A 13312-nucleotide genomic window follows, 5' to 3' on the forward strand; every position below is an offset into this window, starting at 1 on the left:
ACAACAGTATTTGGGTTTTGCTTGGAATGCTAACAGCATTATTAGGTACTACTGTTTCACAGTTTTGCCGTTTGGGTTAACATCTGCACCTTACATTATTACTAAGTGCATTCGTCCTCTAGTTACTTATTGGCGAAGGCAATCTGTTTATATTGTAGTGTACCTTGACGATGGCTTTGGCTATGCTAAATCGAAGAACTTGTGTTCTCTTCATTCAGACATTGTTAGAGATACTCTGGAACAATCAGGTTTTGTCGTTAATGTTGATAAGTCAGTATGGCACCCTTTTGCAGAGTTAGAGTGGCTTGGATTCACATGGAATTTAGATTCTAGTGTTCTTTCCATTCCTGTCAAAAAAATAGAAGATATAGTGTCTAATTTTTCAGCATTCACATCTGATTTGCCAAGGTTCACTGCAAGGAGTTTAGCTGCTTTAGCAGGGAAGGTTATAGCTCTTACTCCAGTTTTGGGCGATGTTTGTAGACTTTTCACAAGGCATATGTATTCGGAGGTACATAAGGCTTCTTCCTGGGATAGATTTCTTAGGTTAGAAAATTGTCATTGTGTGTATGAATTACTGTTTTGGAGAGACAACCTGCATAGTCTAAAACCAAGAGTGTTGTCTACTGTTATTCAACCTATGCTGTCTGTGTTCACAGATGCAAGTGACATAGGTTGTGGAGGTTATGTTGCAGATTCTGATCATGTGTTTCAACATGTGTGGGACTCTCAAGAGAAACGTGGTAGTTCGACGTGGAGAGAAATGAAGGCCATAGAATTAGTTCTCATTGCGTTTACCAGGGTTCTAAGTGGCAAGACTGTAAAGTGGTTTACAGATAGTAAGCCATGTTATCGTGTAGCTTCATGTGGTAGTTCTAAACAGCATCTACAACAAGTTGCCACCTCCATCTTTGTGATAGCCAATCAGTACAACATAAGGTTAAAGTTCAGCTGGATTCCCAGATCAGAAAATGAAAAGGCTGATGCCATGAGTAGATATGAAGATTCAGATGATTGGGGAGTTACAGATAATGTTTTCAAACTCTTGGATGCAAGATGGGGGCCACATTCTGTAGATCGTTTTGCTAACCATTTGAATACCAAGTTAGAAAGGTTTAATTCCAGATCGTGGGTACTGGATACGGAGGCAGTTGATGCATTTACTCAGCAGTGGCATGGGGAGAACAACTGGGCAGTTCCTCCTGTACATTTGGTGTGTAAAACTGTACATTTTATCTTAGCATGCAATGCTCCTACTACTTTAGTGGTGCCTATGTGGCCATCCGCTCCATATTGGCCCTTGTTGTTCCTGGAAGGTCAACCCAGAAATTTCATTGCAGATATGATTCAGTTTAGTGGCAGCAGCGCTGTCTCAGGTGGGAGCAAGCAGTCTATATTCAATAATTTCAAGGGGTTCGTGTTAGCTCTCAGATTTAACAATTGATTATATATCTTTTCAGGTATGTTTTCCGTTGGTATATGGAGAGAGAAAGATGCTCTGGTGCACCAAGATTTAGTTGACTTATCTACGAAAATGCCTGATATAGTTTTAAAATCTAAAGCAGATACTACAGTTATAAAATATAGAAGAGCTTTTACATGCTGGAAAAAATGGGCCTCACGGTTTAAAGAAATAAGTGTTTTGCCTGCAAATTCTTTTCATGTAGGCTTATACCTTACGTCATTGATTCAGTCAGGTAAAAGGTCTGTTATTATGAAAGCTGTGTACGGTATAAGATTGGCGCACAGAGTGCCGGGTCTACCAGATCCATGTCAACATGACCTAATTAAGAACATTCAAGAGGCAGCTAGGAGATGTCACAGTGACCCTGTCAAGAAGAAAGACCCTATAGATGTTGGTATTTTGGAACGGTTAGTTGATAGATTTGGCAAAGAGGATTCTTTCTGACAATGTCCATTCTTTCATATGCTGGCTTTTTCAGATTTTCTGAAGTTTCCGTAATTAGGCGCTCTGACATTTCTTTTCATGAAGGATATGTTCGTATTTTCATAGAAAAGAGTAAGACAGACGTGTATAGAGACGGTAGATTTGTTGTGATTGCGGCGTCTGATTCCCAACTCTGCCCAGTGAATATGCTTCGCCGTTATATGTTATTAGCAAATATCAAAGAAGACTCCCATGAGTTCTTGTTCAGACAAGTGAATTATTGTAAAAAACAAAAGAAGTATATTCTCAGAGGCAATAAGCCAATCTCTTACACGAGAACAAGAGAAATTTTCAGGGAAAAATGTAATGAAATAGGAATAGATGTGAACAGTTTTGGTTTGCATAGTTTTCGTTCTGGGGAAGCAACAGCCGCTGCGAATGCAGGTGTACCTGATCGGTTGTTTAAGAGACATGGCCGCTGGGTTTCCGACACGGCAAAAGATGGATATGTTAAAGATGACATAAAAGAGTTGTTGAGTGTCACTTGTATGTTAGGCTTGTAACTTTCCTGGGCTGTAATAAATGATTCTCGTTTCTTTGCCCTGTCTTTTAATTTCGAGCTGCGGTAGGCATTACCCATGCGAAGTGTTTGGTTGTACATAAATAAATAATTTATGTTCGTTTGATCGAAGAAAATTAGAACATAAATGAATTTATTTTGGGTTTAAGAGCTTGCCTACTGCAGTGAGCGTGTTTTTCACGTGCGGGTTGTGCAGAAGCCACGTGACGAAGGTGACGTGGTGAGATTGAATATGAGTTTAGCCATTCGAGGTCTTCGCACTACACAGTGAGCAGCTTTTTTTTCAGTCAAGTGTATTGGAAGTTATGTAGGAAAGTTTCAGTATTGAATCTTTATTCCGTATGGAGGATTACAAGCCGAATGGTTAATGTGTGCAGTATTGTGTTCTGTATCAGCAGTGAAGTACTAAGCTTCTGATGTAAGGTGAGGAGTGGTCCTACCTGGTGTGTTCTGACATGACATGCAGCGACGTGGAGATGTGACCTGGCCTGAAGCGGGGAATTGTGTCGGGATGCAAGGAATTGGAGATGAGTATTTTAGGTTTTCTCATATTAACATAATTACACGTATAATTTACGTGTATAAATATTTAAAAATTAAACAAATAAATATTGATAATATTGCGTAAACATCTGTAGTATACTTCATGCATGTGTAAGTAGTCTTTTCTGCTGTTGAACTTGTTTTGCAGGGATGGCTGGAGGAGCAGACTTCATGAGATGGATACGTACTATAATAATCTGTCGGTTCTATGTATACTCCTTTTGCGCAATAAACCTGTTCGCCTGTGACCTGCGGTAGGCATTACCCATGCGAAGTGTTTTGTTGTACATAAATAAATAATTTATGTTCGTTTGATCGAAGAGAATTAGATACATAATGTCAGGTAAAACAGAATGAGAATTTCAAATGTTGTCATTGCTCGATTTTGCTTGAATTTTGCTATTATAATATTTATTTATACATACATACAATGACACCGCACGTACGAAAGTCATTGTTTGACTTGAGCCTCATGGCGACATCAAAGCCATTAATTGCTATTTCGGTCACAAAGACCCAAAAGGGTACCATCATTTGATAATGAGCAGTTATCGACGTCATTAACACTACAGCACAGTTACCCAATCGTGATCAATTACAATTTTCGGGTACAGATGGATTTTACACTTCGAGAATATAATTGCTTTGTTCAAGCATAAAATGTGCTTGTTCCCCATCCGTGAAATCACGCACGACTTTTTAAGGCCGTCCGCTAGATTCGTAACACTCGATCAAAAACGAATTCGTGTCAAAATCTTCCCTTCGCTTCCCTTCCCTGGCAAAATCAACTTGCTTGGCGTCAAGCGTCCTGCCGATGCACACGTGATTTACGATTATCTCGCGGGACTGTTTATCATGTACTGGGACGACCTCATCGTCAAACCTCCTCCACCTGATACCAGATAAGCCACGGGTTGGTCTGTACAAGCTTGGCGTGTTTTGTTTCAGCTAACAATTTTCTGATGCGTTCTCGCTCGGTTTTGGTGGGAATCACATCGTTTTCTCATAGCCATTCCTCGAACGAATCCCTATCCTTGCAGTGTAATAAGGCGACCCAATGCATCTGTTCTCTGAGGTCTTTCAGTACTGAGTTGAATTTTTGTGTGAGCACCCAAATGCTGTTTCATATAAACGGCCTGAGAATGCTAAATACGACAACATGTCTATTTTTTTGCTGATTTCTCTATTCGTGCTGCACTTGTCTATGATGAACAGCGTCGATTCTCCCTTGAACTTGTCGTAAAATGCTTTCAACAGGTCCTGCATCACCGCATCGTTCATTACCCAGGCTCTCTCCGTGTATGTTTTATTGACACGTAAAGTACAGCAAAGCATGACGATGAGATTGAAAACATCCGATAATACCCTTCCAGCATATCCAATACAAAAACTGTCTTTCCACAACCGACTGCATATGATGGTGCAATGTGGCACCAGGGGGACCTCAATAGCACAATGCTTTGTGCATTGCTCAATACATGGCTTGCCGGAATCTTCTGTTTCGTACAATGAGTTGCGCACGTACAAATATCATGTACAAATATAGGTTTAATTTACCAGCAGCTTGAGTCTTCTTGGTGATTTGGCTCGTGATCCCCCTGCTTCCTCGTTCGATTCGGCAATTGCTGCCGTGAAGCTGATCATCGTCCGTGGATCGCATGTCCAACCACAGCGTGTACTTGCTAGTGAGGTATTGTCCGATCGTCACATCTGCGAGACCGAGATCCTCCGCAATAATTTCTGGTGGGTGCTTGATCACCGGTAATTTTTTTATCTCGTCCCACGGTTGGTAGGCTCTCATGCCTTGACTGATCAGCTGATCGGGCATGCCTTCTATAATGACTTCCACTTTGGTGATCTCAGGGTTCCAATACTTTTCGTTGTCTCTTCGAAACGGGAAAAATTCTTCTTCCGGAATGTTCAAAATACCCTTCATCAACTGGGCGGGCGTGTTCAGATTGATGTTCTACAACATATCGCTTTTATCCTTGGTGATCTTCCGATTATGCAGCACGCGATTGTACAAGACGGCCAACATTCTGAATACTGTTTGTGAATTTGTCTAGCCATGTTTTTTTAAGTTTAATATAAAAGATAGCCTAAGAGTACGGAATGGATGACTTTATATATGACTTGGACACACCCTTGGACACCTCATTCATGGGTGACAGGGTAAGCGATGAACTTTTACAGACGAAAGTGAACGATTATTGCAATACCATACAGGAAAAAGAAAACCACGCTCCTCTTGGTCGTGACTATTCTTAATTCGAAAATGATCAAAAAGGGATATTGCGACTGAAAGCCACTCCGGACGTCGATCTCATGAATGCACACACGAGAAAGCCAATCGTCTTGGCATCCAATTTGACTTGATCAAAACTTTCCATGAAAACCACCAAAACAATGCAAACAGTGTGGACCGGGTTTGGTGGCACAGCGGTGCGCTAGATCGAGACGAGTTGAGAGATGTGCTACAATGTGCCAAGGAAGTGCCAGACGCCTGACAAAATAATGACCACACTCCACGATACATTATCAGAATTTCCATTTGGGACCTGCAAGGTCTAGACAAGGCCATGCAAACCATGCACAGACCGTTCGTGAATAACATCACCAAACTGGACGCGCTCGACGAACATATCACTCTTAAAAAAAGAAAACTCGAACATGCAGACGATGATGATGACGAGATCAGCAGATGTCGTATCAAAGAAAGATTATGTAACCTGCAAGACGAAAGATTGTCCCGATTAGAAGCAGATTCCATCAACCAAGAAGCGCTTTTCGTTCTCAAATCAGTCGAAATCGCGAAACCATTGACCGAAGACACCACATTAGCTAACAGAATGTTTGAAAACATTTCAAATCCCTGGGAGAAGCCCTAGCGAAACTGGCGGGTGAAGCCTCGGAAGCCCTCCCCGAGATCCTTGGTAGTATCCTCTCCTGGTTATTAGGCCTATTATCGAAAAGGGTGACATGGTTTGGTGAAAACTTGTGGGCATTCGTTGTCGCCGTGGCCGGTCTGTTGCACATCCCTGCTAAGGGTGCAGTGGGTGAGCTGGCTAAGGTGCCAGGCTAGTGATCCAGCGAGGTTTCAGATGTCGAGATCAAGCCCACCTACCGGGTGTAAAAACCTAGGAGTCAACTTTGTGTGCAGACTTTTTCAGTGTTGTCACAACCCCTAGTGTACAGTACACAACCCTGTGCACTATAAGAACCCACGTATCCGTTGGTATATCATCTTTTTTCAAGTTTTGGAAAACATTTGTTGAAGTTGTGGAAATACACTTGTAAAAATATACGGAGTGGTTGATACACTTTTCACCCAAAAAAACTGTAGGGTTACATCGAATACACTTACAATTTTTAACACTAGGTGGCTTGACTTGGGTCAAGATTTGCTAACTTGTATTCAAACAGGAAACAATATAGAAAAGCAAAGAGGTGGTTTAGTTCAATCAGGAAGTTCTAGTGCAGACACAAACGCAACCAACCGTATGTCTGTGGTATCCCCCAACTCCTCCATGCAGGATGATGATGTTCTTCGCTTCCTCCAGTTGGTGGATAGTCCGGAAATTGGAGGCATTTATGGACAGCTCCTGAGAAAATTAGAATACCTATTAATTTTACGTGGTCACTCTCTATTGTCCACAATTATTGACTCTATTGACACTATTTTAAGCTTTGAACCAGGTTGGGAGTGGCATGGAGGTCAGACTGGGTGCCTTTATGGTCAATCTCTTCTGCTTTTCACTGTCTGAAGTTTCATAATTCAATAAAGTGAAAATAGGTACATAGAACAGCCTTGCAAAAAATCCTTAGTTTTGACATTTGTGTTTGTCCAATTCTTTTGGTTACTTTTCACAATGTTATGAAACAACAGGCAATGTAACAAAAATCTGGAAAATAATATGTTTTTAAAACTCAAAATGCAACAAGCACACACAAACACTACATTTTTAGATTTGGCAAGAAAATGCCTTATATGAGTGGCTACTAAAAGTTATTTTTATTTAAAGCAGCAGTTCAATAAATGACATCTAAATGAAGATAATGTACAACATTATCCCCATTTTCACATCTTAATCAAAACTATTGAGTGTTGGCTCTTTATAAACACACTAAAAATGGCTTTGGAAAGTCATGCATTGAATTTTGGGTCAAAGATCTTGAAAGATCTAAGTTGAATGTTACTCAATCCTATGTGAATGCTTTCTTGTATACAACTTAAACTTACGCAACTAATTGCATACAACAAAAGAGAATTTAGATATGATGTGTTATGTGTTACTGCTAGTGTTTGTAATGATGTGAGGTCCTTTCTGTGTGTGATTTGGATTGCATTGAGTTTATTGTTTAGCCCCCAAGTTGGAGTCTACCAAGCAGTGAATAGTGTTTATGAGTTATTTTACAGTTATTAATAATATGAAGCAGTTCTTCCATTTAGATAAAGACAAACTTTATGGATGAATCAGGTGATGACAGGCCAACAGGCGCAACCACTCCAACAACAAGAAAATGAACCCAAAGGCGGTGATTTAACAAAATTGACTTTAACTGTGGACACTCCCATATTGGTGAAACATCTAGACCAATATCGCCACCTGTGGTCCAATATCCACATAAAACTTTTCTGAGCTTCGTATGGTTAACATGAGAGGCGAATCGTTTGATGTCGGGTATCGTTTGAAAGCTCTGAACATCAACAATATCACTGTACCCTTGCCGAGAGTATTTTCACAGTTGTAAGAAGCGATTTTATTGGATAAAGATTGGTTTCTAACAACGCTTTTTTGCCACAGTCTGCTATAAGGGTCGTGATTGGTCAAAATCAGACACGTGACATAAGGCAGCCAATCATATTACGGCAATGGATACCATCCTCGTAAACGAAATCTTTTAGATTTAGATGAAAGTTTTGGTAAAATAATGCTATTCTGAACATATTAAGCAAGAAATCGCTACCTATATGTAAATTATGGAACTTATTGGACGTATCATGCTAGGTTATGACCTGTGACAAAAATACTTCATGTACATATTTTCGCATTCAACATTGTGTACGAGCGTGAAGATTGAGGCAGCGAGAGCTGAGATGTCACTTGTCAGTGACCTGACTTACATTACATGATCGCACAAAAAGATGGAAATAGTAATTTTATATGTACGTTTGACAACTTTTATTAATGATGTTGTTGATTTTATCCATTAGTTTATTCAATTTATTTAATGATTTTCTCTAAACATTGATACTTTGCTCTTTGACAATGTTATTGTGGACCTGCTGCCAAAGCATGTGTCCGAGAATCGTTGTTTTCAATAACATTGCAAAAAATAGTTTATAATTTGAATTCTGCTGATAATACATGATCAAAAGAAATTTAATAAGTGTTTTCAGACATTGTGAAATGTGATAGATTTAATATATAAATCATAAGTCAGGTAGGTTCCTAAAATTATGTCTCATTTTGACGTGACTACTGCCTGGCCGATTAATCGGCCTCTGGTGTCTAGGGACTCATATATAAACCAGATGAACCATCATCATCCCAACGTAACGCTAGCTGATCTCGGAGACACGACGGGATTCGATCTGCTTGGCGAGGGAAACACCTTGTACGCCATGCGCTTACAAGACAACGTGTACAAACGACGAGAAGCCATCATCGAATCTCAGTAAACTGGATTATTAACCTGGTCCTGACCTACCCCTATCTCATCACGGATGAGGATTGTAATGTCCTTGAACTAAAAAACAAAGGGGTTCTACTGGACAGTTTTATTCCGATCAAGGAAAAATGTAATTTTCTGAGTAAAATTGATATTTTATACTTATCCTGACTCATGTATTATTGCTTGTCTCCTTCCTTTCCCGAACGTTAGTGGAATACTTGTATCTCCTTTTTGAAGCTCCCTTCAAAAAAGCAGAAGTGAAATCACTACTCACCACGAGTTATCTCCCTCTCGGTTTTGGCGGGAAAACGGCGCCACCCGTCTTCACTCTCTCCGAATTGCTAGCCCGACACTTTGATTTACAGGGAAATCCAAAGTGCCTAGCGGGGAGGTTGGGAGGGCTTACCTCATGAGTCAGGATAAGTATAAAATATCAATGTAACTCAGAAAATTACATATTTTTCCTTATCCTGACTCATGTATTATTGCTTGTAAAATCCGACGGATTTGGTGGTGGGTCAAGCCACTTCTGGATTCCAATTGGTGATTTACGTCTTGCATACCCCCCTATGGGAACTTCCTGGTAGCACTTCAATTTACTGCTAGGCTCTGCTGCTGCTGTAACCCTTTACTTCCAGCTTTCTCTGATGGGGGGACCACAATTGTTAACTTTTGGTCCTTGCTTCTGTTAACATTTTTATGTGGATTTTTGCAACTCCATCTCTTGATGCAAGCATCAAGTAGAGAAGTGACCCTTCTTATGTACGAGTACGTCCTTACAAGTACTGGGTCTTATCACTTATGCTAGTCTGTCTTAGACGTGCATATGGACTCTAAAGCTGTAACTCTCCTGAGTGTAGGCTTTTGCAAGTCATGTGATAAAAGGGCGAGACTCTGTCTCAGCGCCTCTGTGGAACTGTCAATTGTTGTGCTACAACAAGTGGGCCGAAATGGTGAATGCCAGAGACGTCCTCAGTGGCGATGTCTCTCAGGTAGTGGTTGGCAAACACCATGTCCGATTTCCAGAAGCAGCCCTCCATTATCGTCGTGATAGAGCAGTTTCCATGTAGAGCGAATGTTGACGCCAGAGCTCTAATTTCATGTGGATTGGAGGCTCTTGGAGGATCAAGTCCTGCTGCTTTGTAGGCCCGTAGAATGACAGTTCTCATCCATATTGATATCGTAGTGCGAGAGATCTCAGTCTGTGTCTCTGCCGATATAGGGATGAAAAAGACGCTTGAATTTTCGTCTCCTGGTCCTAGACCTTTGTAGGTAGACTTTCAATGCTCTTACTGGGCACAAGGCTAGGTCCTGTGTATCCTGTGGCCAAAGGACTGATGATAGTGCTGGGATGTGGAATTGTCTGTCCGGTAGACCTGGCAGTTGATTCTTTGCTATAAAGTCCCATCTCACTCCCATATGCACGATGTTTCGATTTTCATCAAATCGTGTCCTTTCAAAGTCTAGAGCATGTATTTCCGACCTCCTTGCTGCTGTTGCTAAGGCAATCAGGAACAGAGTTTTCTGTGTCAAGAACTCAAAAGATGTCCTATCTAATGGTTCATAAGCGTCCCTGGTGAGATGCCGTAGAACTATGTTGAGGTCCCAAGCTGGAGCTTTAAATCTCTGTTGTTGGTCCTCCAGTTAAAAAGAGCGTAGTAAGGCCAGTAACTCTGGTACCTTAGACAGTTTTACACTCGTCCTCATAGTGATAACTGAGCTCAATGCCGCTAGGTATGTTGAGAGTGTTGACCCTTTTAACCGCTTCGTTTGTCTAGGTGACAAAGATAGTCCGCCACTTGAGGGTGTGTCGCTTTCATGGCTGTGAAGCCTGTTTTCAAAGCGTAGGTCTCAAAGCTTCGCCACTTGTTGTCGTACAAGTTGGGTGTTGACTTGCGTAAAGCTAGCGTGACCGCTTTAGCTGCCCTGGTGGAATATCCTCTCTTATTCAAGCACGCCTTGATACGGTCCATGTGTGTAGGCAGAACACCTTGGGGCTGCCGTGTGCTTGCTTCGTGTGTGGATGTACTAGCAAGTTCGTCAACTCTGGTAGTTGCAGTTGAGGCGGTCCTAGTTCTTGTATGAAAATGGGGAACCATATTCTCGCTGGCCAATAAGGCGCGATCAAAATCAGTTGCAGGTTCCTCGTCTGCATGATTTTCTGCAACGCTTTCGGTATTAGAGCTGGTGGCGGGAACGCGTAAGCGTTTAGTCCTTCCCAAGAGATGCTTAGAGCATCTGTTGCCCATGCTCGTGGATCTGGTGTTGGAGAGACGAATGTTACCAGCTGATTGTTGAATCTTGCGGCAAACAAGTCTATTGGCGGCGCTCCTATCTCTTGTATGATATGTTTGAAGATTTCTGGATGTAGCATCCATTCTGTTGGGGATGGCTGAGTTGGACGAGATAGTGCGTCTGCTATCACATTCTTGGCTCCTGGAATGTGGCATGCTTTATGTGGATGTTAAGATTGTCTGTTATGCTGAACCGATGAAAGCACAGGTTCAGAAGGTTCGCCGACCTTGTTGACCCTTGTTTGCTTATGTAGAACGCCACTGTGGAGTTGTCCTTGTGTACCGTTGGATGAGCATTTTATAAAATGCTGGTCCAGTGGAGTATGGCGTTTATCACGGCTTTCATTTCTAGCATGTTGATATGCAGATCTTTCTCTTGTAACGTCCATTTCCCAGCTGACACTTCGTTGTCGAGGTGTGCTCCCCATCCTTGGAGAGATGCGTCCACATAGAGATGCGTTTTGCACTCCGGCTCTGTGAAGTAGGTGCCCCCGCAAACATTCGATCTCTGAGTCCACCATAGTAGATATGGTTTTAGTCTGTCCGGGAGTCCGAAGGGGTCCGGATCGTCCAGATGTGCAATTACGAAGACCTGTAGTGGGCGTAGTTGTAATCTCCCTCTGCGCGTCATATCTTGTGCTGATGTGAGGAGACCCAACAGACTCTGCCACTGTCGGAGTGGCCACGGAGAGAGTAGAGCTTGCGATACGATACCATCTGTTGTATCTTTAGCCAACGGTCCTCTGGTACTGTTATGCGGTTTTCTGTTGTGATGAGCCGAATTGCTAGGAACTGCAGGTCCTGTGTAGGCTCTAGTTCCGACTTGAGGACTGAGTAGGCTCTGCCAACTTCGTAGTAATAACGGAGAGAGTAGTACTTGAGATACAATGGCTTGTATCTAGATCCAACGATCGTGAAACCCTTGCCATGTCCGTAAGGGAAACGAAGCAATGTCCGACTCTGTGACTGCCATCGTTGTGAAGTCTATATAAGGTAGACTGGCTGCCGTAACCAAAAGTCCGTCAAACGTATGTTGCTGCAATTCGCCTGATGAACCGTCTTTAATGCTGACAGGGAAGGTCTCTAACCCTGTGAAGACAGCCGAATCACGTAGTTCCCGTCTAACTGGACTGTAATTGAGGCCTTCCTCCGACCTTGAAAGGTTGTTGTCACTTGTAAACAATTCCCTGACATGTGAACTACGTCCGACTTCTGCGCAGGGCGTTGTCTCTCATGGACCAATCAAAATGCAGCATTTTGATTCCTTTAGCTTCCTGTGATGTGACGTCAACGGTGTAGATGGGAAAAGGTCCTTGTAGAATCTTGTGCAGTCGTTGATATCTTATCAACACTCGGTCTTGTCCGTAGCCTTCCGGAGTTATACGAGTGACCACGTGTATAGAGGGTTGCATGGTAAACGCGCGAAAGATTTCGCCGCGTAATACCGATGTAGGTAGGCTGTTTCCCTGGCTGCTGTGACTGTTACTTCAGACTGAAGATAATGCAGTCGTCCTTATATACAGATGATCAGCTGAAGTCTACACCTCCTCAGCGCTGCCACTTGTAGACTGCATTCATCGATCTCAATGAAGGGTCGTAAATACCCTCTTTGTGTTGAAACACACAGGTCCTTGTAGAGTTGATGGTCAACTTTGTTGTAAGTTCTACAAAGGGAGTCGTTGCTGATTTTGTAGTTTACCTCAATCTCTGGAGTCTTTATGCAGGGTCCCATGTAAAGTAGCGGGAATTCCCAAGCTTGGACGTTGGGAATATGTTGACTTTGTAACTTCATAGCCTTAGCAAGGCTGTGCTGAACCCCGCCAATGTAAATACCCGAAGATCTGAGCGCTCTCCAGAGTAGCGTTGGGACGTCTGCCTGATGACACTGGCTAGTGTATCAATGGACTAAATCATCATGACTTCCCTGGATTCCTTTGTGACTTCCTTGGCAACCTCGTCAATCTCCCCTGCAAAGATGGATGTTGTAGACCATGGAGCTCTGTACAGAGTCTTGCTGATATGGATGATAAATGCTCTGACATCCATTGGTGGTCCTTTTTCTGCGTTAGTAGGGCAGAATAAATCATCCGTTCTTCCTCTGCAGTAGAGTTCCTGAACTTGGAGATGAGCGTTTCATTAACTGCCCTGGATCTGTTAAGTCCAAAGAACATCCTTCTGGTCATAGTGTCTATCTGTGCCAGCTTTTTGTCATCAATCAAGATTTGTCCGGGGTACTGTGGGATAGTCCCCATAACAGTCCTTCATTAGGTACCTAAAAGCTTCATTCTCTTCCTTAGAGGGTGACGCTAGGTCCAGTCCATTAGCCATCCA

At 42.3% G+C, this 13312-nt stretch overlaps 1 protein-coding gene across 1 annotated transcript in view; it reads right to left on the reverse strand.

Annotated features, from left to right (window-relative positions):
• Positions 1-13312, reverse strand: part of LOC124280553 (leucine-rich repeat-containing protein 74A-like) — a 520775-nt gene that overhangs the window by 154748 nt on the left and 352715 nt on the right. Inside the window, 1 exon segment of the mRNA XM_046716499.1 lies at positions 6509-6613. Within this exon segment, the coding sequence (XP_046572455.1) occupies positions 6509-6613 (105 nt within the window).

The sequence above is a fragment of the Haliotis rubra genome, unplaced genomic scaffold (assembly GCF_003918875.1).
Source record: "Haliotis rubra isolate DU_JTF1 unplaced genomic scaffold, ASM391887v1 Scf27, whole genome shotgun sequence".
Lineage (NCBI taxonomy): Eukaryota > Metazoa > Mollusca > Gastropoda > Lepetellida > Haliotidae > Haliotis > Haliotis rubra.